This window comes from Phalacrocorax aristotelis, chromosome 1, assembly GCF_949628215.1.
Source record: "Phalacrocorax aristotelis chromosome 1, bGulAri2.1, whole genome shotgun sequence".
Lineage (NCBI taxonomy): Eukaryota > Metazoa > Chordata > Aves > Suliformes > Phalacrocoracidae > Phalacrocorax > Phalacrocorax aristotelis.
The window spans coordinates 18,102,457-18,127,737 of NC_134276.1; the positions used below are offsets into that span (position 1 = coordinate 18,102,457).

Below are 25,281 nucleotides of genomic sequence, written 5' to 3' on the forward strand. Positions count from 1 at the left end.
GGTGATTTAAGATCTCCACATTCAATGGTCCTTCAACAGTTCAGAGAAAATGTTCAGCAAAAAAATATGTGGCAACAAAAAGATTAATCCCTTCTCAAAAGACAATAACCAAAGCACTGCATAGGAAGAACAGTGCTCCAGGTCAACCTGGTTCTTAGCCAGAACACAACTAACTGGAAAATCTAACAGCAACAAATGGCCTACTGTAAGATGTGAGGACAAGTAAGTATCAGATAATGATCAGCAACTATGTTTTCAGATCAGACTGAGATGCATTTAAGGAGCTGAATGAACAAATGAAGCAGCCAGCAACTGCATGTAAACAGAACTAATTTAACAGCAGCAACCCCTTCCCCAGCCAGATGGTGATCCACCCATGTGTTACACAGAACTTCAGCACGAAAGGCACAGCAACTACTTTGAATTCTTTCTTAAGCCTCAGCACCCTGCACTTTAACACAGTAACTTAGGCAAGCTTTTATCACACAGAACAATGGTGCTCCTTTCACACACACCATGGGGAAGAAGGCCAGACCCACAGTCTCACAGTCCGCCATTGCTATTAAGTAAGAAACACTTTATTACAGATACTTGGTACTAACAAAACCGGCTTTCTCCTTACCTAGAAGATAGTTCAAAGGCTTTTCTCCACAAGATAAGCCTTCTGTATGAACTCTTCCCATCCCAAATGGAAAAATAATTGATCAATTTAATTAAAATCACTATCACACAACAAATCAGGCATGAGTTTAAAAACTATAGATTTGCATATTTGAACTAATTCACTGGTTCATTTATCACACAAAATTTAGTAAGATGCAGAAAAAAAGTCAATATATTAATTCCTCCTACCTGCTCAAGTTCTTGAGCCTTCTGTCGTTCCAATATTTTTTCTTTGTGTCTTTCACCTCTGATAGCTGCTACTGATGTGGTTTTCAATGACATGAAGTCTAAATTCATCCATTCTTCTCTCTTTAAAGTAAACACAAAGAATTAGTGTTCATACTTCCAACAAAACCATGGCTTAGGTACAAATCAAACCAGTGCAACTGCTGACAAATGTTACTTACAATAAACAGTATAGGTTTTACAAACACATATTAAATACTTTAATGAAAAGCAAATATGATATTAAAAAATTGAAAGATTGGGGTCTTAATATTAATTTATACAAATAAATTTCATAAATGTCTTTCTGTAATTTAAAGTACATGTTCACAATGTATTTAAGACACTAGTAAACATGAGAACCATATAGACTGCTTATTATTTGCTTATACGAATACCGTACATCTAGACTAATTCCTTTTCATCTTGCTAATTCTGACTTCATGACCTCCTACCTCTCTCCTAGCGTATACAAAATCTGCAATCAGTAATGGAGCATAGTTCATACCTCAGATATCTAGGCACTAACTGCACCCTCAAATTAAACAGTTACACATCAAAATTCTGTGAACTGTACCCACAGTAACAGGTAGAAAACTGCATTTACGAAACCTAAACCAGACCAAGCAAATTTGAAAAGTTAATACTAAACTCTAAAGAAAGGATGAGGGAATTGAGTGCACCCTCAGTAAGTTTGCAGATGACACCAAGCTGGGTGGTAGTGTCAATCTGCTGGAGGGCAGGAAGGCCCTACAGAGGGACCTGCACAGGCTGGATCGTTGGGCCGGAGCCAACGGTATGAGATTCAACAAGGCCAAGTGCTGGGTCCTGCACTAGGGTCACAACAAACCCATGCAACGCTACAGGCCTGGGGAGGAGTGGCTGGAGAGCTGCCTGGAGGAAAAGGACCTGGGGGTGCTGGTTGACAGCCAGCTGAACATGAGCCAGCAGTGTGCTCAGGTGGCCAAGAAGGTCAACAGCATCCTGGCTTCTATCAGGAATAGTGTGGCCAGCAGGAGCAGGGAGGTGATTGTGCCCCTGTACTCGGCACTGCTGAGGCCGCACCTCGAGTACTGTGTTCAGTTTTGGGCCCCTCACTACAAGAAGGACATCGAGGTGCTGGAGCGTGTCCAGAGAAGGGCAACGAAGTTGGTGAAGGGTCTAGAGAACAAGTCTTATGAGGAGCAGCTGAGGGAGCTGGGGTTGTTTAGCCTGGAGAAGAGGAGGCTGACGGGAGACCTTATCGCTCTCTACAACTACCTGAAAGGAGGTTGTAGCGAGGCGGGGGTCAGTCTCTTCTCCCTAGTAACAAGCGATAGGACGAGAGAAAATGGCCTCAAGCTGCACCAGGGGAAGTTTAGGTTGGGCATTAGGAAAAACTTCTTCACCAAAAGAGTGGTCAGGCATTGGAACAGGCTGCCCAGGGAGGTGGTTGAGTCTCCATCCCTGGAGGTATTTAAAAGAAGGGTAGACGTGGTGCTTGAGGATATGGTTTAGTGGTAGACTTGGCAGTGATAGGTTAACAGTTGGACTCAATGATCTTACGGGTCTTTTCCAACCTTAACGATTCTATGAAAAGCAGCAGATAACTAGATATACATACTACCTTTATACACACAACACCTTAAGCCTCAAAAGAAAGCAATAACATACACATTATAAACAACTACTCTACAAAAACAAGTATTTGGGACACTTGTGTGGATAGTATAGCAACCAAAATGAAAAGATTACACCTATTTTGAAAAATGTCCTTGCAGAAGAGTCTTCATATCTTCAGTAGGTTTCAAGTCTGAGTTGTCAATCTGAATAGATGCTATATGTCACACTTTCTCCATTATTTAAAAGCTGTATTAGACAACACACCAGAGTTTCACAGATGAAACACTACACTTCTCAGATCACCTCTATAGATTATTTTTCAGTTCCTTTCTATCTTCAAGTGATTCAATAGAATCTATGCCCACATTAGCAAGCAACATGGATCAACAGAAGTGGATGTGCATGGGACCTCTGGAGGTCATCCGGTCCAACCCCACTACTCATAGGGGCCACCTAGAGCCAGTTGCCCAGGACCATGTCCAGACAGCTGTAAATATAACAAGGGATAAGATTCCACAACCTCTCTGGATCATCTGTGCCAGTGCCTCATCACCCTCACAGTAAAACACTGTTTCCTGATGTTCAGACAGGAACTCCTGTGTTTCAGTCTGTGCCCATTACCTCTGGTCCTGTCACTGGGCACCACTGAAAAGAGCCTGGCGCCATCTTCAATATAGGCTTCAGCTCTGTCATTTGGGGATTTTCTTTGTTTCTGGGGGTCCTGGTTGGTTGGTTGGGTTTGTTTTTTTAAGTAAGCATCCTGGACTAATCCAAGACTGGTCCCATGGAGCACCTTAGGCACTCTTGAGAACATATTTTCTAATTTAGTTTAATCAACTAGGAAATGGTTTTAAGAACTCCAAGACTTCATAATGTGATCCAAAATTCGAGAAGTAGGGATGACCAGCAAATACCTTTCAAAAGCACACTCTTCATCCAGAAATAGACAAGCCCAGGGCAAACATTATACAATAAATGCTTGGAAAAAAACAGGTTTTGCAGTATAAATTATCATGACATATGTAAGGATTTATATTTCATTACTTTTCAAAGAAAATAGATACAATTCAGAGATCCTTTTTATTTCTCTTAAAAAGATGCACAAATTCAGAATGAGAAACAATGACTTTTTTCAGGAGTGGAATTAGACACTAAATTAAAAATCATCATTTCACACAACTGAGGATGATATGTCACTACATCTATGTTACTAAAATCACAGCAGTTCATTTCAGAATTACTCCATTTTCCAGAATAAACACTGCTTACTGGGCACAGAATTTACCTAGGAAGATCAAAAGAAGCATTGATTCCATAAATATTGTGGCTGAGAAGTACTATACCTCTCTTCCTTGTATCCGTTTAAGCACCCCAGAAGCATTCAACTGTAGAACAGCCACCAAAATTATGCAGAAAGAAATGAACACGTCTAGTCAAGACCTTTGAGTTGACCTCCAAGAAAATCAAGTTAAGCTGCTAGAGCCTCAAAACATGATGAAAGGAATTGGTGCTAGGCAAGTTTAAGTATAGTGCCTTGCTAAATACTAAGCAACTCTTAGGTAGAGAAGTCTTCCAATGAATAAAATGTAACATTTACCTAGCTAAACAAAGATATCTGTCTGTAAAATAGGTTTTGTTCAACACATTGCAAAAGACCTGTCAAGAAACCTAAGCACGTTTCACATTTGGTCATGCTGAATTTATTTCTGGAGTAGTTATCAAACTGCTCACCTGCAGGGAGGGTTCTTTCACAGCATCTGATTGCTTGTTGACCTTCCAAGCCTTTTCTGTGTTATCTGGCTGTGACACATTTGACTCAACCCATTCAACTGAAGAATCCTAAAAATAGAGTTTAATGTAAGGAATAATAATAACACCTTAACATACTATTATATGTTGATGAAGTGCAATACTTACCAAGTATACTGATAGTCAAAATTGATGCTCATCGCTAAGCACTACTAATGTAATACTGTTTATTATTTAAAAATACTGATAATAGAAATAGAATATTGATAATCCCACAGAAGATTGTTCCTTCAAGATCAAAACATTCCACCATACTTCACGAGCACATCACAGCATGTAACACTAGTTCATACTGGCAGTTTATTAGCATAACACTGCTAAAGTTAAAACTGTCAGAATACAAACAAACCCAACACAGTCGTTTTTATAGAATTACAAAGACAAAATGAAAATATCTAAATTCACTACTAATACATTTTACATTAAAAAAGTAAAATCAGTAACACAGTACAATATAAAGCACTGTACATGCTATCTCCTCCTATTTTCATATCCAACTTCCTACACTTGCACTTGCAAACAGCGTACTGAGATTTTACACTAGAAGCAAGTAGGACTCCATTGCTATTTACATGAACCTGCCACGGGAATAACAGAATTTGGATTGAAGGAATCAGCCAGAACTGTGCTGTATCCTGGGACTCACTGATGTGATCTGAGGGGTTTTGATGACTCCCATGGGAAATGTGGGACATCTGTGGCTTAGGTTACTTCCCACACTGAAAAGCATAGTTCACTCCTGATATCAGGCTCTAGGAAATAAATCTCATCATACTGCATGTTTCTTCACTCCCTTTCAGAGACTCTCTAAAAAGGAAAAAAATCACAGTGCTACCTAACTTGCACCAAAATGCTGGGAGGACGTTTTACACAATATGGCCAGAACGCGGCACCCAGATTTCTAATGCAGTCTCTGTACTGTTTTGCCAGAGTGCCCCTCAATGTAAAGGCATCTGTTTACAAATTCAAATGCACAAGTTTGAGCCTTCCTTCAGACCCACATACAAATCCCTCATTGTTGGGAGTTTCCATGGTTGAACATCCATGGAAAAAGGTAGCAATAACTCATGCTTAAAATCAAAGTCAAGTATTTGCAGTTCTAGACACATCATTTTACCATATACCACTGACTAGAGTGAACCTATGAATTTTTCCATTCTATCCTAGAATGACTTTTTTTCAACTTCTGCTGAAAAACTATAAATCCCTTAGTTCCTAATGAGTGAATTCACTATTATAAAATTCACAAGCGCTCACGTAACAGTCACTTATAAATTTATTAAATACTTGGCATATTAAAAAGACAAACTTTGCCACAGTTTTTTCCCCAACCGAAAATGGTAAGAATGAGCCCTAATTTTACTAACCGCGCATACCCATAGAGACTAAAATGGTGCAGGTTTTTAAAATGTCACTTGAAGCATTTTAAAGTTTCTTACTTACCGAAGAACTATCAAGTAAGTCATCCTTCTTTTCAGATTTCTGTTTCTTATTTTTCTTCTTTTCTTTCTTAGTTTTTTTTGAATGCTTATCCTTTTTCTTTTTTTTCTGCACAGTATGTTCCTACAAGTAAATGTTTGTAAATGTAAATGTCCAGGTAAACCATATCACCCACCGACAAGAAAAAACAATCATAATCTACTTACCAAATCACACTGAAAAAGGTAAAACACACACAGCTGTACACAGCTACATTTTACTTCTATTATCCTCCCTCTCTTCCACTGGGGGGGGAGAAGCATGCCTCACATCCATAATCAACTTTTCCTACCCCTCTTAGAGTTAGAGGCACTCTAACTATACATAGTATATCTTCTACACTATATTTATTTCAGCCAAATCTTCCTCAGGAATCACTACATCATCAATACATATCTGTCCCTTGCTGAAATATCTGCACAGATTTCTACACTAAAAGGATGCAATAATCAGAGGTTCCATTAAGGTTTCTCCTGTGAATGACCACAAACGGGCCTTCTACAAAGCCTTGGATCCTCCAAATTACTTCCCATGGGACTATTCTTGTCTGGCACACTTGATCTTCTGCATTTGGTAGAAACTAAAGCTGGAATTGAATGACAGGAATTTTTCCTCTTTGTGAGTAAAAGATTATTTCACTTACAAAGCTAACATTGAAGCATAAAGAATTCAGGAATTGGGAGGTGCTTAAAGATCATCTTAAAGCCCTCAAAGCCTTCTCTTCATACGAACACGCTGTCAAGCTAACACCACAATTCAAGGATTTACAGTTCCATCACCTTTTCCAGTTGCTCCACACGTTCATTCACATCAGGAAGCATCCACATATCTTCACCTCGTAGATGCTTTAGCAGCTGGCGCCTCTGCTCCTTTTCATAACTAATTTTGGCCTAAGACAAACAGAAGAAAAATAACTAGGCAGAGTTCAGCAGCATTTACGTAGATGCACCTTTGTAAGCCACACTGACATGCCATGCGGAACATTGAGAACATTTGCTTTTGGAGGACTGCAATAAAAATACTTTTGGATTACATGTTAAAGGGGAAATTCAGCTAAAATATTATGCACCCTCCTTCCTCAAGCTACAGCTTGGCAGCTGCTCTAGCACTGATTTCATCCTATCATGCTAAATAAGTGACTGAAAGACATTCAACCTCCATTCTTCATTCTGAGAAGTCTTCTGTCCTTACAACCTTCATGAACTAGATATAGAATCATTAAGGTTGGAAAACATCTCTAAAATCATTAAGTCCACCCATCAACCCAACAATACCATATATGAGATATTTGATACGATATAGTGGACTTCTGATTTTCCATTTCAAAAAATTCACTGGGCAATTACTCCATTGCAAAGCACTGCTTACTATCTGCTAATCTGAAAAGTTGGCAAGCCTATCTTTGTGCACATTGAACTTTGAAAATATCTCAGCCAGGTGCAAAATTTGGAACTGCAGCACACAAGTATACAAGGATTAACATTTTGCGCTGCAGAATGTTCTTCCCTTTCCAATTATGGACATAAAACTAGAAATACTTTTACTACTACTACTTCTGAAAAAAAAACAATCACTGCAGATAATTTATGTTCCTGAAAAGGATTTTTATAAACCACATCAGTAAAATAATGACCTTTTCAGCTTCTGAAGTTCCCTCTATTACTTTCAGCAGAAACACGACTTTAACAAACAAGTTTACTTAAACATAACTTGTCATTAGAAAACTCTTTATCCCAAAGTGCAATATATCACCACACCTGATCGAACAGGAGGAAAGTTACTCTATATTATAACAATGCTAATTTTGTCTGAGATAAGTCTTGCAAGATTGAGCTTGCTTCTGGTTTTTTGTTTGTTTGTGGGTTCGGTTGTTTTTAAATAACTAAAGTCAAAGCAAAAACTAAAAGTCAGAGTTCGGTTTTCATCCTGAAACACCAAGTTTTACCATAAAGTGTTTTTAATCATAAGCCAAGAGATGACATACAAGTTTAAAAAAAGACCAATATAAAAAAAATTCTCAGGAGTTTAGACAACCAGTTGAAGTCCTTCCTCCTGGTCAGCTATTAGTTCTCTGTAACGAACTCTAGATGCAAGCCTGTGCACTGCACAAGACAGTAACCTCCCTACCACAGGCCAGTTTCTCCTTTTTGAAACAGCCAAGAAGGAAATCTGCAGCTTTTGTACTGATAGAAAATAAGAGTTGCAGGAGGATGACCAGTACACCGTATAGGTCCAATGAACAGAAATGCATGCTAAAAATAAGATTAAAAGTTTTTAAAAAAAAAAATCATCTAACTCATAAGGTAGGAGTGCTGTTGTATTTTTGAACATTGTCATTAGCAATATTGAAAGTGACACAATGAAAAAAAAAATCAAAATACAATACATCTGTGCCCAAACGAAGTATCCTTTTACACCTTCATCATCTACCTTCTTTGAAGCCCCAGAAGGTGATAAGCTTTCTAATGCACTTATACGCAAGCAAAGCCAGACTGCTACCCAGACTTCTGAATTTTAAAAGGGATTTTGCAACACCAAAAAAAAATAGTTTAGGTCAGCTCAAACAAAGAGGCCAAGACTGGGACTTCCATCTCTAGCATGAATGCTACATCTTAAAATTCAAAAGCCAGAGATAAGAATGAGTTAAGAGCACATTGAGACATTTGTTCCAATATCAAAACAGTTTTCCAGTTTATAAATAAACAACAAAAGATTACATAAGCAGGACTAAAATTCAGTGAGGGTGAAATAGCTGTTAAGCATAAAATAGGGTCACCAAAACCACCCAGGACTCCAAAAAACGCAGGTATGTTTCCTGCTACCTCTCCATGATCCAGAGAGCTCAGCTCACTGGCTAGCCCTGCCAACCCTAAGACATCCATCCATCTGGGACAACACCCTTGAAAGTTCATGCAGAAATCTCTTGACTAATATTTTCTGTTCTAGTCCATACAGACAATGATGGCCTTTCTGTCTCAAGAATATATTCATCGGACTAAAATAAAGTAACTAAGCATGCCACATCCATGGACAAGCAAAGGGTAATTACCCCAGCTATGCAACTCACAAAATGTCTACAAGCCACACACCCACAAAACTTAAGCTTATAACTGGGCAGAGATAAAACAGCAGAGATAAAGGGAACTTGAATATAGTTCTAGATGGGAAAAAGCCAACAGAAACAGACTCCAAACTTGTTAGCTCCATAAGTAAACACTGAACATGTTGCCAAGATTTAGACTAGGAAAAGGACAGGCTTTCCATATACTGTATTTCACTTTTGGTTGAGAAAGACCAGCAGCTGGAGTCAACAGATCCCTTCCATCCCTTCAGCAGCTCTTGGGCATATAAATCCATAACTACCTCAAATAAAGACCAATCAAGTTCAGCTTGTCAACAGGTCTTCATTTAATATGCTCTTTGCCTGACCAGGAAGATTTAGCCTCTTACGCTTCTCTATAATAACAGGTATATCTTAAATAAAATTCCTATTTTCTTCATGTTACCAAAGTTACAAATATATATTGCATAAAATGAAGTTAACATTATGAATAAGGCACAAAAGGAACTTTCATACTTTTTATTAGGTCTAAGAATAAACAGGAAAAAAATACAGGCACATATTTATGTAATTGAGATACATGATCCTAACAAAAGAGGTGGATCATTGTTTTGGTTGAAGTACACGAATACATGTTCAGAACACAGAATGACTAGAAATCATTATCGAACTGCAGACTGTAGTCTCCTGAACACTAAATGAAACGGGATTGGGCAAGATGAATCTATAGTGGCAATACCACCAGACTGTTAAAAAGAGACAGAAAAAATCACCAGGTGAAAGTTTGTTTCTTCTTGGGCAAAGATACAAAATATAGAATATTCTTAACCATATCCAGATGTAAAATTAAAAAACAAAAAAAAAAAAAAAACAAGCTGCCTAGAGATCTAAAAAGATGAAAGAAGTTGTATTTCACCTAAACTATCGATTTAACACAGGACTAGAAAGTTAGCAGCAATACCCTCTGATCCTTTCTATCTCTATAAACTATCTAGCTCCCTCTACCATCAAATTACCATATTTGTTTTTACTGTTGGTGAACGGTTTCCCCTCGCACACACACACAATTATTTCAAGTGGAGGGGAGGAGGAAAATCTGTCTAGACAACTTTATTAGCTTCCAAACCTTACCCTTCTGTTCTACTTATCTTTTATAATGATGCAGGGCTTACTAGCATCTCACTAGGTTTTTTTCCTTTTCTACATCGTATAATTAAGTCCCCCATCATACTTATCGTACTATGCCACAAAGGCCAACTCTAACAGTTTCACATCTCTCAGCCCACAGGAGTTAACCTTAATGTGAATTAAATGCTTGAATTTACACTTTATGATACCACAAAAATATCCAACAATTTAGCCTTTCCCTTTTACAGATGAGTACTTAACATTACGCACATTTTAGGCTACCACTGCAATATTTTTATGTTTTTCCTCCATAAATATAGGATGCTACATTTCTGAAATACCTCTATTCCAAAGTAATGAATTAATTATGCAAATGGCATGCTACACACAAACACAGAGGACCATTACAAGCAACAACCTGTCAAGAAGGGCAAGCATCGCACTACATTGCGTACTTTTGCGACACCCTAATAAAGTTGCTCATAGTCTCCTTTGCAACAAGCACGAGGTGAAGTATAATGTTGGCAAAGCACTCTGAAAGGTCTGTTGGTAAGGTGCTATAAAAACAATAATTACTCTACAGCACTATGTTAGCAATGTTGCCAAGGTGAACAGAGCCAAACTTCGTAGTATTTGCCACAAGCAGGCCAAAGGGTCTTGCATTTCATAGCCCCATCTGAGTGAGGAAGGAAACCAAGTTCAGAGAAAGTGTTTTCTGGTTTTCATTTGGCAGGTCATTAAGGCCAGCCTGCGTGGTTGCTGACAACAGTATCGGCTAAATGAAGAATAAGACTTGCTCCAAACAGCCTGTAATACACTGCAGACACAAACACCAAAAGTTGTAAAAATTACATCACACCACCCCAGGAAGAAGCAGAAAAGATCAAAGACACTGCTGACAGCCAAGGTCTAGGCTGCACAATAAATGTAGCTTGTCACATGACAGTCCCCCAAAGATGTCCAGAAGTGGACATGCCCCACCTAGGAATGGAGGCTAAAACACTCCCTCCCCAGCCCACAGAAATCCTGCCCAGCACTCTTTCCTGACCCCAACTCTATGTACCGTTTCAGCTCTCACCAAGGCCAGAGAAAATTTTCCATACCACTACAGAGACTACATAGTTTCCCATCTTCAACTGTGGTCAGCCTCTAGCTCTTCAGATGATAGTCACCACCATTCAAAAGCTAACTTCTCCACCTAAAAGAAGAAAATTCCCTTTTTCTCCAAGAAAACAATCAGAATAAACTCCACAGCACAACACCAGATCAATACAGCATGACAAAAACATCCAACACAGAGAGCAACAGCTAGGCTGCTGTAATGGCTACCCGCCACCGAAGGGCAGGGCTCCATTCCCATACCTCTCCCCTCTGCACTCCCACCCACCTGCATGTTCCCACCACGTTCCCTGCACAGGCCTGTCGCCGCACTCCGGCCTCAAGGGACTTCAAGGACTACCCTCACACAAAATGAATCCCACCAAAAACAAGGTGCAGCTTCCTGCAGATCAAGCTTCCAAGCTGGCTCTCTCGCAAGATCATCAAGGCTACCAGTTTACAAGGAACAAGGGAAAAATTGTGCACTTTGGAGAGGAAGGGAACAGGAGAACTGTGGAAAAACTCCTTTAGGCAACAGCTTTCTGTTAGATAAATTCAAAAGACATAACACCTAGCTCAGTCCTTCAGACATTAACATAAGACACCAAAAACCTTAACTATGAGCTTTTATTTCTAATGTTAGAACCATCTCCCATCCTATCACACAATCCATTCCACTCAGTTACCAGTTCTGATACTCAGCTATCGGAAAGGCTGCTGTGGCCTGTATTACCCTCCCAGCTTCCGTCACCCCAAAGCTCAGGCAACCTGAACATTGCAGTTCTGATGCTCTTATACCAATTCTCTATCTGAATAACACACTTATTGTCATGAATGCTTAGGGTGCTTTTTCTACCCTCAATATTCCAATTTGTGTTACATCCACAAAGCTTTCCCAAGGAGGACAGCAGTGGGAACACAAGAAAGGGCTTAGATTCCACCCCAGCTAGCCAAATCAAAACTGAGTCAGAGTCCTGCCTGTACCTTCACCTCCTCCAGCAATAGCCGTGCCAGCTGGAAACGTCACTACTTTTTATCATTTTCACTTGCCAAACAGCACAGAAGACAGGTCACTGAAACGACCATCACTTAAATAATTTAAGCTTTTTGTGAACAATAATCATTACAGAACAGTCAGACATGCAATTTAAAGAGCAGACTGCAGGAGATGCCAACCTTCAGCCAGAAACATTTGGGAGGCAGTAACTGTTCCTGCTGGCACAGCTGCAGACACAACAGATACACAGATGCACGATGATAGCTACGACTGCCAAAAAAGTGTAGGCAGATACTACATATTAAGGTAGACCTCTCCATTCCTGTGGTGGAGCAAGCTCTAGAGGAAGGACTGGGAGAGTATAACAATGAAGGTACCTGTCTTCCTCACTCACTTTCTAGAATGGCCTGTCTGTTAAATCAAAGATGTTGCTTGCAGAAACGCCTATAGAGGTGCTTTGTCAAAAGTCTGAAAGCCTTTTGTGAAAAGGCAGTATTCATTTCTCAGTGCTGTTACTCTTCTAGTAGCACTCAAAGATTTAAGTGAGTATAGTAATACTGACACACTGGCAGAGGCAGGGATATAGTGCTTCATAAAGGATTTTAAAGGAAAAGACCAAAAAGGAAGTGCTTAGTGTTACAGCACAGAAACAACTGCCAGCAAACAACAGCTCTATAAGCCCTAACAGTGATATGTTTTGCTAGTAATATTTAAGGACAGATTTCTATAATTTTCCACTAAAAACTGAAGAGTAAAATACTGCCGAAGCATTCCATCGCCTTGGCAAATACTAATCACTGCAACAACCCAACGGTTAGGCTTTTATGAGGAAATACCTGATTGAACTTCACCAGGAAAACCTGCTCATTTCACAGCTGGTTTAGAGCTCAAACACAGGGAACTCGGTGATATTATTACCCACTGGGTTTTTTTCTAAATTTTAGCCTGTATTTTCATAGAAAATAAATTTTAAAAATGCAAAACAAAAATAAAGGTAGAGGTCTAAGTCAAAAGCTTCAAACAGATGTTTCCAAAAATAATGGCTTGCACATCTCAAATCAATTTTTTCATAAACCTAAATAAGTAAAACTGAACACACAACTTCTTGTTTGTGCGATGAACCTGTTTCAAGGTACCACTTCATTTACATTGTTTCAAGAATGTATCTTATGTGTTTGAAATACTGAGGTATTATTTACCTTCACTCAACTTTTTTTTTTTTTAATAAATATGTGGTCCTATCAAGAGAAACTTGTAATCTAACAGTAATCCTGAACAATTAGAAGACAGGATTTTCTGCACAAGGAATGGTCAATCACATCACCTTGGAGACCAAAGATTGAAAAACAAAAAATCCATGAAAAATACTGAAGTAACAGGAGAGCAACCCTGAAGAGCAGAAATGCCATGTCATAGCACAGATGCAAGAATAATTCACAATTGAATTATTGCTAGTTTTTAACAAAAAAAAACCCATTCGTGTCTAGGAAACGTACACATCCCTGCACTTACCAAACACCCATCAGATTATTTTCTCATTCTAAACTTACAAACTAAATCAGTAGTGTTGTGAACTATCACACTCATCAAAACAAGATGCTATTTCTGGAGCTTAATAACAATTTGCATGTCAACACTTAATTATTTGATTCCCAATCATTATCATAAACATTAACAGCTGCTGGGTTTTACCAACGCAGTTGGGAGGACAGACTGCACAAATAAAAGAACACATTTCCAAAATTTAACAGAGAAATCTCAATCAATGAGTTAGGTGGCATTTTGGTTCCTCAAAAGATGTGTAAATTCATAACTGGCAAAAAACCCATGAAACAGTAAATAAATTATTAAAAATCAACGAGAAGCAAATTCTGTTCAGCTTGTTTTAAAAGTAAAAGGTACTAAAGAAATCCATTCTATTTCTATAACTGTTTCAAGATCTACTGTATATTTAATCTCTTTATTTTAGTAGATATGGGGTTTGCAAGAGTGAGCTAATCCCAGATTCTTCTACTGAGCTTGGTGATTTGGGGAGAATTACTTCTGAAGAGATAGTGAAGGTTCTCTCAGACTCCTCGCTGTCCTAACTCTCAAGGACCAGAGTCAAACAGCTCCCTTTCATCTTAGCCCCAACTACATACAGAAGACACACTAATAATTTCCAATATTTTATAAATAAAAGCTCCTTAAGGGAAGTTGGTTGAACATCTTGTCTTTCCAGAAACGGAACAGAAGTACAGTCATTTCTGCAAACTTCTCAGATTATCAGAAGCAAAGACCTGTGCAGCTTCCCAAGTGTCTTTCCCAAAGCAAAAAGCAGGAGCTTCCAAGATTGCAACCACCAAATAACTGCCTTGACTACATTAGCCACATGTGAAATATCCCTGTGCATTTCTTTTTTTGCCTTTGAAAGCAAGACGGTCAAAATGCACCAAGATAAAGCCTGCAGTAGGTTTCTCCCAGTTCTGTCCCACCACTATAGCAGCAGGCAGTCTAACCAGAATCAAAGGAAGTGTACCGACTTTCTCTGTTTTACGTAGGTTAAGTCTTTAATCCGTTCTCACTTAGTGATAATATCAATAATATACATATTTAAATGAACAGATTAACATCTTTAGGAGCTCATAAACTTCAGAAATACTTCATTTTCTCCAAATGAGGACTGGTTTCCCTTCCCCAGTAAGAAACAGGGAAGGAGAAGGGAAAAAAAAAAAAAAAAAAAAAAATCAACTGATTTGCCATTTGCAGCTTTTTTCCCTTCATGAAACGTCAGGCAGAGTACCCCCAAGAGAAGCTTAGGTTTTTTCATTTGTTTGTTTTCTGCTTTCTTCTTTTTCTGAGCAGACAGAGGAAAAGAAAGATTTTTATGCCTGCTTGTGACAAAACCTGGTTTTAACTTAATTCAAAAGGGAGTTTACTAAGAAAAGTTCAAAACATAAAAAACCAAAAATGGAGTTCAAACTTACCTAAGTAGTGGCTACTGCTAGATGTGTGATACTTAATGGGGACAACATCGGTTACTTAAGCTAAATACAGAAGATTTAACCACTTCATCAAATGCTGTTTTAAATGGTCTGGTAAATGGTGACTATGTCACCATATGTCTGAAGTATTAGTACATGTCACAAATATACCTACATTTAATATTTGTTATATATTCTTATATTTTTTATATATATATATCTCCTATATATATTAATCTCCAGGCTTTGGAAGTTACAGCGTCTCTCAACTTCAAGGAAGACACAAATGCTATTCTGTCAGCAAAAAGGTGGCAGCAAGTCAGTTCCATTTCTGAAAAGCAGACAGAAGGGTACCAACATGACAACTATGACATCCTCATGCTTCCACGTTACAAAATGCTACATTGATTTTGCACAGAAATAACAGAGTACCTGCATGAGAAGTCTTAAAAATGTTGCCATTTTACACAGTTTAATATTAGGTTATTTGGTCCATAAATGGGAAGAGGAAACATGCAATGAGTTTTTTTTAAAAAAGTTTCATTCCTAAATTTCTCTATCAGCCAAGACATAGATAAAGGAAACTCTATAGCTTCCTTTGTCACACATCATCTTAAATAGGGTAAAAATCTTATTATACACTTTTGCTAATACATTCTAAAACTCTGGCACAGAAAGGGGGGCAAGAGGGGGAAATACTAACCTTCAACATGTTCTCTCCTTACTTCAACTTTTAGTTCTTACTGCAAGGAAAAGAAATAGCTCAAGAACACACATATGATGATGAACACAGCAATACCACAAGCAATAGTGTCATGGTTTTAGCTGGGATAGAGTTAATTTTCTTCACTGCAGCTGGGATAGTGCTGTGCTTGGGACTTAGTATGAAAAAACTGTTGATAACACACCGATGTTTTGGTGGTTGCTGGGTAGTGCTTGCACTAGTCAAAGACTTTTCTAGCTTCCCATGCTCTGCCAGGTGCACAAAAAGCCGGGAGGGGAGGGGGCACAGCTAAGAGAGCGGATTCAAACTGGCCAAGGGGATATTCCATATCATGTAATGTCATGCCCAGTATGTAACTGGGAGGGGCTGGCCGGGGGAGGGAGGCAGCAATCATGGCTCGGGGACAGTCAGTGTAGTTCAGCAGGTGGTGAGCGGTTGTATCGTTTGTGTTTCTGGCTTTTTTCCTTTTTTTTTCTTTTCCATTTTATTATATTATCATTATTGTTGTTATTATTATCATAATCATTATTATTAAAATTATTAAACTGATCTTAACCCACAAGTTGGGGTTTTCGTGCTTTTGCTCTTCCGATTCTCTCCCCCATCCCACAGGGGTGGGGGGAGTGAGTGAGCAGCTGCGTGGTGTTTAGTTGCCGACTGAGGCTGAACCACAACAAACAGCAACAAAACACATCTGATCATTAATTTACATGTCAGTGCTCCCAATGCACCAAAGAGAATCCCTGGAAGTCACGGAGCCTGACTTAGTTTTAGGTTGCTCAGAAATGGAAACATAACCCTGTGGAAAAGTAACAGACTCTACCAATGTGCACTTTCAGTAAGAAGCTGAAAAGTCGTATTGCAAAAGTTTCTCAATGGCCACACGGGGACCAAGCACCTCTAACAGTTAAATCCTGTAGAAAACCTTGTCATTTTCTCAAGACCCCTTCCTACATTCCCAAGAAAAATGGACTTGTAAAACCATAATGCCTAGTATTTCACAAATTATACTCCATCCTGATTCACTGTATTGAATTTCTCAGCCTCTGTCATTCTAAGACCTGAGGATCTAAGCTAGGCTCCCAACTGAAAAATGTCCAGTAATGTCTATGGAAGCTGACGAAAGTGGATACAGGGTTTAGCCCAAAGTGAGACATCTCCAAAATATTCCTGTATCCTCCAGCAATTTGAGGCTCAGCTGCTTTTCAATCAATAAACTGCAACATATATTTTTGCTTTTAGGCTATTCTCGTCTGCATAGAAGTGTCAGTATTTTCAACATGGTATACAAGAGGCCCTACAAATTCTCTGCACATCACGTGGAAGCTCATTTTTTTTGTCTGCTCTGAGCTGGCTACCCGCAAATCCCTTAATAGGACCTAGTTCTTGTGTTGAAAGAAACAGCAGATAGCAATTTTCTATTCCCTTCTCCGCATCACTGATGATTTTACAGAACTCTCTCATATTAACTTTTTTCAGCCTATTTTCCCCATCCCAAAACCTTTAGTCTCCTTGGACAGTCTGCACCAAGAGCATCTCTGACACCTTCCCACCTTCTCCAAGGCTGTTCAGTTCTCCTGGAGATGCTGGGACCAGGACTGTATACGCTATTTGGTATTATACAGAAATCAGTAATATGTCTGTGTAACCATTTCCTTTGTTCTTTGTTCCTTTCCCAGTAACTTCTAACACTTGATTGGTTTTTGTCTGAACAATGATGTAGCATCTTTATAGAGCTATTTACTCCCCAGTTGTTAGTCTTGAGTGGGAAAAATCAACTCTGAGCCCACTGTTGTACACAGAAAATCAGGGTTGCCTTCCTCCAGAAAATTAGGGTTATGCATTTGGTTTTATTTAACATCACACAAAAGTTGTAGATATGTTTTTAAGATTTCCATCTAGGAGTAATCTGTATTCATGGCATTTTAAAAACATGCTGAGCAATACAACTATGGTCTATTTTTTGTTCAAAGGAAAAAAAGTTTGAGTTTCATTCTTAAACCTCCAAACCAGTTTTTCTAATATTCAGTTAATATAACAGTTACTAGAGAAACAGCTTTAACAGTACTTTAGAGATATGAACAAAAGAAGTAAAAATCATCCACAGATGTTTGCAAAGAATGAGCTATACCAAAATTTTTAAACAACATCCTCACAGAACACTTCTATTTCATGTTAAGGGGCTGATGCAAGTAGAAGCAAATAAGAAAATAGGAGAAATATTATTTAAATAACTACTGTGACATCCCTGACACAGTAAAAAGCTTTTACACAAAGTAGCCATTTATCGATGTTTTTTACTCAGGCTGGCAGCCTGTCTCAAGTGGGGTGCCCCAGGATCAATACTGGGCCCCACACTGCTCAACAACTTCATAATTGATCTAGATGATGGGATTGAAAGCACCCTCACCTAGTTTGCCAATGACAGCAAACTGGGTGGTGAGGTGGATGCATCAGAAGGGTGACACATCCCACAGAGACACCTGGACAGGCTGGAAGAGCAGGGTAGCAAGGACTGTATCAAGTTTAACAAAGACAAGTGCAAGGTCCCGCACCTGGGACTGAGGCTGTCTTGGGCTCAGCGACCATTACATGATAGAGGTTTCAATTCTTGGAGAAGTAAGGAAGAGGGTCAGCAAAACCAATAGCCTAAACTTTAGAAGGGCAGACTTTGGATTGTTAAGGAGTCTGGTTAACAGAGTCCCTTGGGAGGCAGTCCTGAAGGGCAAAGGAGTCCAGGAAAGCTGGACGTTATTAAAGAATGAAGTCTCAAAGGCACAGGAGCAGGCCATCCCCATGTGCCATAAGTTGAGCAGGCGGGGGAGACGACCAGCTTGGCTGAATAGGGAGCTTTGGCTGGAACTCAAGAAAAAAAGGAGAGGTTACTGCTTTTGGAAGAAGGGGCAAGTGACTCAGGAGGACTACAAGGATGTTGTGACGTTATGCAGGGAAAAGATTAAGAAGGCAAAGGCCCAGCTGGAACTTAAACTGGCCGCCACTGTTAAAGATAACAAAAAATGTTTTTATAAATATATCAGTAACAAAAGGAGGGCCAGGGAGAATCTCCCTCCTTTGTTGGATGCAGAAGGTAACCTTGCCAGGAAAGATGAGGAGAAGGCTGAGGTACTTAGTGCTTTCTTTGCCTCAGTCTTTAATATTCAGACTGGTCATCCTCAGGGTTGTCAGGCCCCTGTGCTGGGAGATGGAGATAGTATGGAGAATGATGTCCCAGCTGTTGAGAGGTGGCAGTCACCAACCTGCTCCTTCACCTGGATGTTCACAAGTCCATGGGGCTGGATGGGATCCACCCAAGGATACTGAGGGAGCTGGCAGAGGATCTCACCAAGCCACTCTCCATCATTTATCAGCAGTCCTGGTCAACCGGGCAGGTCCCAGATGACTGGAAACTAGCAAATGTGATGCCCCTCTACAAGAAGGGTCAGAACAAAGAACCGGGGAACTACAGGCCTGTCAGTCTGATCTCTGTGCCTGGAAAGGTCATGGAGCAGATCATCTTGAATGCCATTACACGGCACGGGCAGGACAACCAGGGGATCAGGCTCAGCCAGCAGGGGTTTATGAAAGGGAGGTCCTGCCTCACTAACCTGGTCTCCTTCTATGATAAGGTGACCCGCTTAGTGGATATGGGGAAGGCTGTGGGCATTGTCTACGTGGACTTTGGTGAGGCCTTTCACACTGTCTCCCACAGCATTCTCCTGGAGAAGCTGGCTGCTCACAGCTTGGACAAGCGCGCTCTGCGCTGGGTTAAAAACTGGCTGGACGGCCGAGCCCAGAGAGCGGTGGTGAATGGAGTCAAATCCAGTTGGTGGCCAGTCACGAGTGGTGTTCCCCACGGCTCAGTGCTGGGTCTGGTCCTGTTCAATATCTTCATTCATGATCTGGATGAGGGGATTGAGTGCACCCTCAGTAAGTTTGCAGATGACACCAAGCTGGGTGGGAGTGTCAATCTGCTGGAGGGCAGGAAGGCCCTACAGAGGGACCTGCACAGGCTGGATCGTTGGGCCAGGGCCAACAGTAGGAGATTCAACAAGGCCAAGTGCCGGGTCCTGCACTTGGGTCGCAACAAACCCATGCAACGCTACAGGCTTGGGGAGGAGTGGCTGGAGAGGTGCCTGGAGGAAAAGGACCTGGGGGTGTTGGTTCACAGCCACCTGAACATGAGCCAGCAGTGTGCCCAGGTGGCCAAGAAGGCCAACAGCATCCTGGCTTCTATCAGGAATAGTGTGGCCAGCAGGAGCAGGGAGGTGATCGTGCCCCTGTACTCGGCACTGCTGAGGCCGCACCTCGAGTACTGTGTTCAGTTTTGGGCCCCTCACTACAAGAAGGACATCGAGGTGCTGGAGCGTGTCCAGAGAAGGGCAACGAAGTTGGTGAAGGGTCTAGAGAACAAGTCTTATGAGGAGCAGCTGAGGGAGCTGGGGTTGTTTAGCCTGGAGAAGAGGAGGCTGAGGGGAGACCTTATCGCTCTCTACAACTACCTGAAAGGAGGTTGTAGCGAGGCGGGGGTCAGTCTCTTCTCCCTAGTAACAAGCGATAGGACGAGAGAAAATGGCCTCAAGCTGCACCAGGGGAAGTTTAGGTTGGGCATTAGGAAAAACTTCTTCACCGAAAGAGTGGTCAGGCATTGGAACAGGCTGCCCAGGGAGATGGTTGAGTCTCCATCCCTGGAGGTATTTAAAAGAAGGGTAGACGTGGTGCTTGAGGATATGGTTTAGTGGTGGACTTGGCAGTAATAGGTTAGCAGTTGGACTCAACAATCTTAACGGTCTTTTCCAACCTTAACAATTTTATGATTCTATAAGTTTAAGGGGATACCATATCACAGTATTCCAGTATTTAAAAGGCAGCTACAAAGAAGACAGAGGCTCTCTCTTCATAAGGAGCCACATGGAGAGGATAAGGGGCAACAGGTACAAGTTGCAGTGGGAGACATTTCATCCTGACCTATGAAAGAAATTTTTTACAGTGAGAACAATCAGTCCTGGAACAGCCTCCCCAGGGATGTGGTGGATTCCACATATCTGGAGGTTTTCAAGATGCGACTGGACAGGGCACTAGGTAATCTCATCTAGGCTTCATTTCCTACAAGAAGTTGGACTAGCTGATCTTTCAGGGTCCCTTCCAACCTGGGCTGTTCTATGATTCTGAAAGAGTAGCATTGCCCCAGATATCTTACTGTACAAGTGGCACCATCTGAGAAAAGGTAAGTAGGATAATGATGTCCTAGATACGTTTCACTTTCTTCCAGCTAAAAGTATTTTCTGAACATCCAGGAGGTTGAACTGAGCAAAGGAGGACTCTCAAACATATCATACAGCAGTTCAAACAGAGCAAAAGACATCTCGGCAACAAACTTCTGCAAGATATTATGATTCACTACTTGAAGGAATTTCCCTTCAACTGCTTGCCAAAATGGGGAAGGCACACAGTGCAGGATCACCCCTCACTTCTCAAGTCACTGAAGGGAACTTCTTTTGCCTAGCAATGGTTCCACAACTGTGCAAGGCAGGCACCCACACAACATATTACTTGAAATCCTCTCTCTGTCTTCCTACTTTGCCTTGAGAAAAGACATCACCACCATGTAAACCTCAGGCTATTCAGGCCATTTTCCCATTACTTCTTTTTCTGAAAATATCTTTGCCCATTAAGATTTGGCTGCTGCTTATTTTGGCTTTCCTCCTCTGAAAAGCCCATCATCACAACCTCATACTCTTTCCATACCCTGTCCTCCTCTTACACTTTTCTTTCTATACAGTTATCCCCCCATGCTCCTTAAACTTCAAAACAAGCCACATCATCTAACTGATGTGCCATGTACTATTTTATCATTCACTCCACCTACAAGTTACAACAAGAGTCAGCAGCTTACTGCACAAGTACCAAACATGGCATATAGGCAGGCTCTGAATAAAATGCATCAGGATTCGCACAGGTCTCCAAGTCACAGCAGCTCCACCAAAGCATCTGTGACTGGCAGCCTCCTAGGTCTTGGCTAACACGACAGCAAGATATCACCAAGTAAGAACACCCTGGCTCCATGAAAACAGGCTGTCCCACTTCTGTTCAAGTTATTACAAGTTATTACTACTCCACGACCGCAGTGTTGTAACAGAGATATATTGACTCTTTAGGAAAGACAGGCCTAGAAGACAAGGAGGAGGAACTGCCTTATATGTCTCATTTAAGGAACAGCTGAGAGCTGGGCCAGTTTAGCCTAGAGAAGGCCAGGGAGCAGAGGTGGTGTATACAAATATATGAAAAGATGGTGTAAAGAAGATCGACCCCGGCTCTCTCCAAAGGCATGAGCACAGAAACACGTTATACCGAAGTACCAAGCGGATCAGTACCGCTACAAGCGGCAGAGCCCATGAGCTCAGCCGGCTGTCACCCAAACCCAAGCTCCCGGCTGCCCTCCGCCCCCCAGGCGCCGCAGCCCCACTCCAGTCCCCAGGGCCTCCCCCTCTTCCCGCCGCCGCCGGGCCTGCAGGCCTAGGGCTGCCCCCGGGAGCGCACCGACCCCAAGCAAGGCCAGGCCAGGCCTCCCCAACGCCCCGGGGGAAGCCGAGCCGGGGCGGGATGGACCAGGCCCCGCCAGCCGCCCCACCTCCGCCAGCACGGCCTCCCGCTGCTGCCGCCGCCGCTCCCTGCGCTCCGCCACACTCCGTTCGCTCTCGAACCCGGACGCCATCGCCAGGCCCCGCCGGAAACGGGCCGCCGTGCGGCGAGACTGTCGTAAACGGCGTCCCGGGCAACGGCGGGCGGGGCGAAAGCAGCGGCCTGTCCGCTCGCTGGGCTGGGGCCTCCCGGAGCCTGGCAAAGCAAAGTCCGCCGGCCGGCGAGGGGCTGAGGTGCTGACCTCTGCTTCCCCCGGACACCGGCTCTCAGCCCCTCTGCTCTCCACAGCGCGCAGCCCGAACCCTCTCGGTCTCATGAGGGAGTTTCCTCCACGTCTTTCATAGCTGCAAACTTAAAGTCACCTTGCGGAAGGCTGGCTTTCCACGGCCTGGCAGGTGAAGGTCAGAGCAAATGACCCGAGGGAATGGCAGGAGGATGTGCCAGGGGAAAAGGTTCTTCACCCAGAGGGTGGTGGAGCACTGGAACAGGCTCCCCAGGGAGGCAGGCACAGCACCAAGCCTGGCGATATTCAAGAAGCACTTGGACAACGCCCTCAGAGACATGGTGTGGATTTGGGGTTGTCCTGTGCAGGGACAGGAGTTGGACTTGATGACCCTTATGGGTCCCTTCATGATCCTGTGAAATATCGTGTCACGGCACAAGCAGCTTAGCAGGCACCTGTGCCACTCAGCTGACAGGACAAAGAAATCACAGGATGGGGACAGTGAACTCCAGGCTGGCCCCTCCTGCTGGGCCGACATTAGTAAGAGGCGAACAAGGCAAACGTCGTCTCATGGAGGCTCACACTCCCGCGCCACGCAGCGCCCCACACATGGCCACAACCCACCCGCGCAAGGATCTCCCAGCCACGTCCTGCCCTGTTTACCATCATGCTAACCTGTGGCTTCTGTCATGACAGGGTGCTAGTTTCTTGGGATGTGCCTACGTGGGAGGAGGGACATTAAAAAAAGTGCGCGTTCAAGCACTTAGAAGTTGTAGTCGGCCAACAGTGTTTGACAGGGCTGCTAGATCTCAGGTGAAGCAAATGTCTATCTGAGACAAATCTTTGGAATGAGACCACAGCATTATTAATGTATGTGACTCCAAATGTGTTCACAATTGCCATGTAATAACATTATTTAGCTAAAGGTCCAAGAAGTGCTTGGGTAATTTGTTAGCTATTTGCATTGGACAACAGGTTTTCAAAGTGATAACTGTAGTTTAATCATCATCTTCATGGTGGTATTAAATGTGTAAGTTGCATTTGCATCTCATGAAAAACCTGTTTTATACCACCACTAGGTAAAGAAGCACAGAATGGTAGGGGTTGGAAGGGACCTCTGGAGATCATCTTGTCCAACCTGCCCTGCTTGAGCAGGGACACCTAGAGCAGGGGGCATAGGAACACGTCCAGGTGGGGTTTGAATATTTCCAGAGACGGGGACTCCACAGCCTCTCTGGGCAGCCTGTTCCACTGCTCTATCACCTGGATAAATCACCTGAATGATAACTGAGAGCTTAATAGGCACTGTTTGGAAAAGCAGCACATGAACACCCTTTGGGGAGCCGTTTACAAAGCAAACAGATGCATACAAAAGATTTTCCAGCAGGATTGACTAATGCTATGCTCAGCCCTTCACTATGTACAGCAATGTACACTGATTGAGAGACAAGAAGCAAGAAAAGCGCATGTTTGGCCCAGTAAGGAAAGCCTCTTCTCTGATCATGATGTGTTCTTACCAACAAACTGGTTTCTTTCCATCCTAGTGTTTGCCTCTTGCTCCAGGCGGCCAGCAGAGCAGTTCAGGTGGGTGGTCCCTGACTTACTCCATGCACAGTTAGGCCTAGTGGCTTAATAGATTCATATTCACTCTAAAGAGCAAATTGGTAGTCCATGACCTGACCCAACTTGTTGTGACAGAATCAGTTTAGGAAGTATTTGGAAGAGCTGCATGAGAACAGAAAGCCTGGCAACTGTGGCAGAGCGAGGTTAGCAACAGCTGTGGATGATTTCATCCCCCAGTATGGAAGTGAGAACAGGGAATGTGTTTTCTACAGCAGGCAGTTACAGGTAAAGAAGAGACATCAAAGCAGCATGTAAGCTTTTGCCGTATTTGGCATTATTCTTGATATCTGTAACCCTCCACTTCATTAGTACGTGGTACTGTAAATTTTAATTTAAAAACACATTTCTAATACTCCTGTTTTTAAGAGAGAAACCATGATCTAAATACTCTAGAATCTCAAAAACTGAAGAACAATAAAAACTAGAAAGCCATTTTATAAATATGATCATTTTGCCATTGGGGTTTTTCAGAGCTGACTTTAATTTTGAGGTCAGCAGTTTGGAAAAGGATTACATAATTCGATCTTATTTCCTCTTCTCATCCAAGAAAAGGATTTTCTTAGAGGAAGCAGGCAAAAATAAAAGTTTAGTCTTTTTTTTTTCAAGATATTAGTATGTCTGAGAGCTCCTCACATGCTCAGAAATCTCTGGTGAGCCTAAAGTCCTTCATATACTGCTTTTAATGGTCAGCTGGGCACCTCTGTTCAGTCTTCTCATTCTCAGTGCCAAAATTAAAGGCACTAATAAAACAAAAATGCTTCACAGATACTGATCTTTGCTGGACTCCTACTGGGAGGTGCTGACCTTGCAGAGTGAATTATTATTTCCCATTTAATGGCACATTTTACACTTCCTCTGAAAGAAGCTGATGACTCTCCAACTGACCTGTGTTATAAACCTCCATGCTGCTAACCTTGACTGCTTGCCTTCAGCACTGTTTCATATTTTATTTTTATATGAAAAAGGTTGGAAAAAATTCTCTCCACTCAGTGTCATCCTGTGTGGTTTTCTTTAAGTGAAAGGCAATGTTTCACTAGGGAAAAGGGG

General features: G+C 41.8%; 1 protein-coding gene across 2 annotated transcripts in view; it reads right to left on the reverse strand.

Annotated features, from left to right (window-relative positions):
• CWF19L2 (CWF19 like cell cycle control factor 2) overlaps positions 1–22,524 on the reverse strand; it is a 99,591-nt gene extending 77,067 nt beyond the window's left edge. The window contains exons 1-6 of one of the 2 annotated variants that reach the window (XM_075082248.1): positions 22,378–22,482; positions 15,729–15,768; positions 6,558–6,668; positions 5,743–5,862; positions 4,222–4,329; positions 853–972 (exon numbers count right to left, since the gene is read on the reverse strand). In XM_075082248.1, the coding sequence (XP_074938349.1) occupies positions 853–972; positions 4,222–4,329; positions 5,743–5,862; positions 6,558–6,668; positions 15,729–15,737 (468 nt within the window). In that variant the 5' untranslated portion in view covers positions 15,738–15,768; positions 22,378–22,482. Of the gene's footprint in view, positions 1–852; positions 973–4,221; positions 4,330–5,742; positions 5,863–6,557; positions 6,669–15,728; positions 15,769–22,377 lie in introns of both variants that reach the window. The other variant, XM_075082238.1, reaches the window with a different exon arrangement.
• Positions 22,525–25,281: the final 2,757 nt, after the last annotated feature.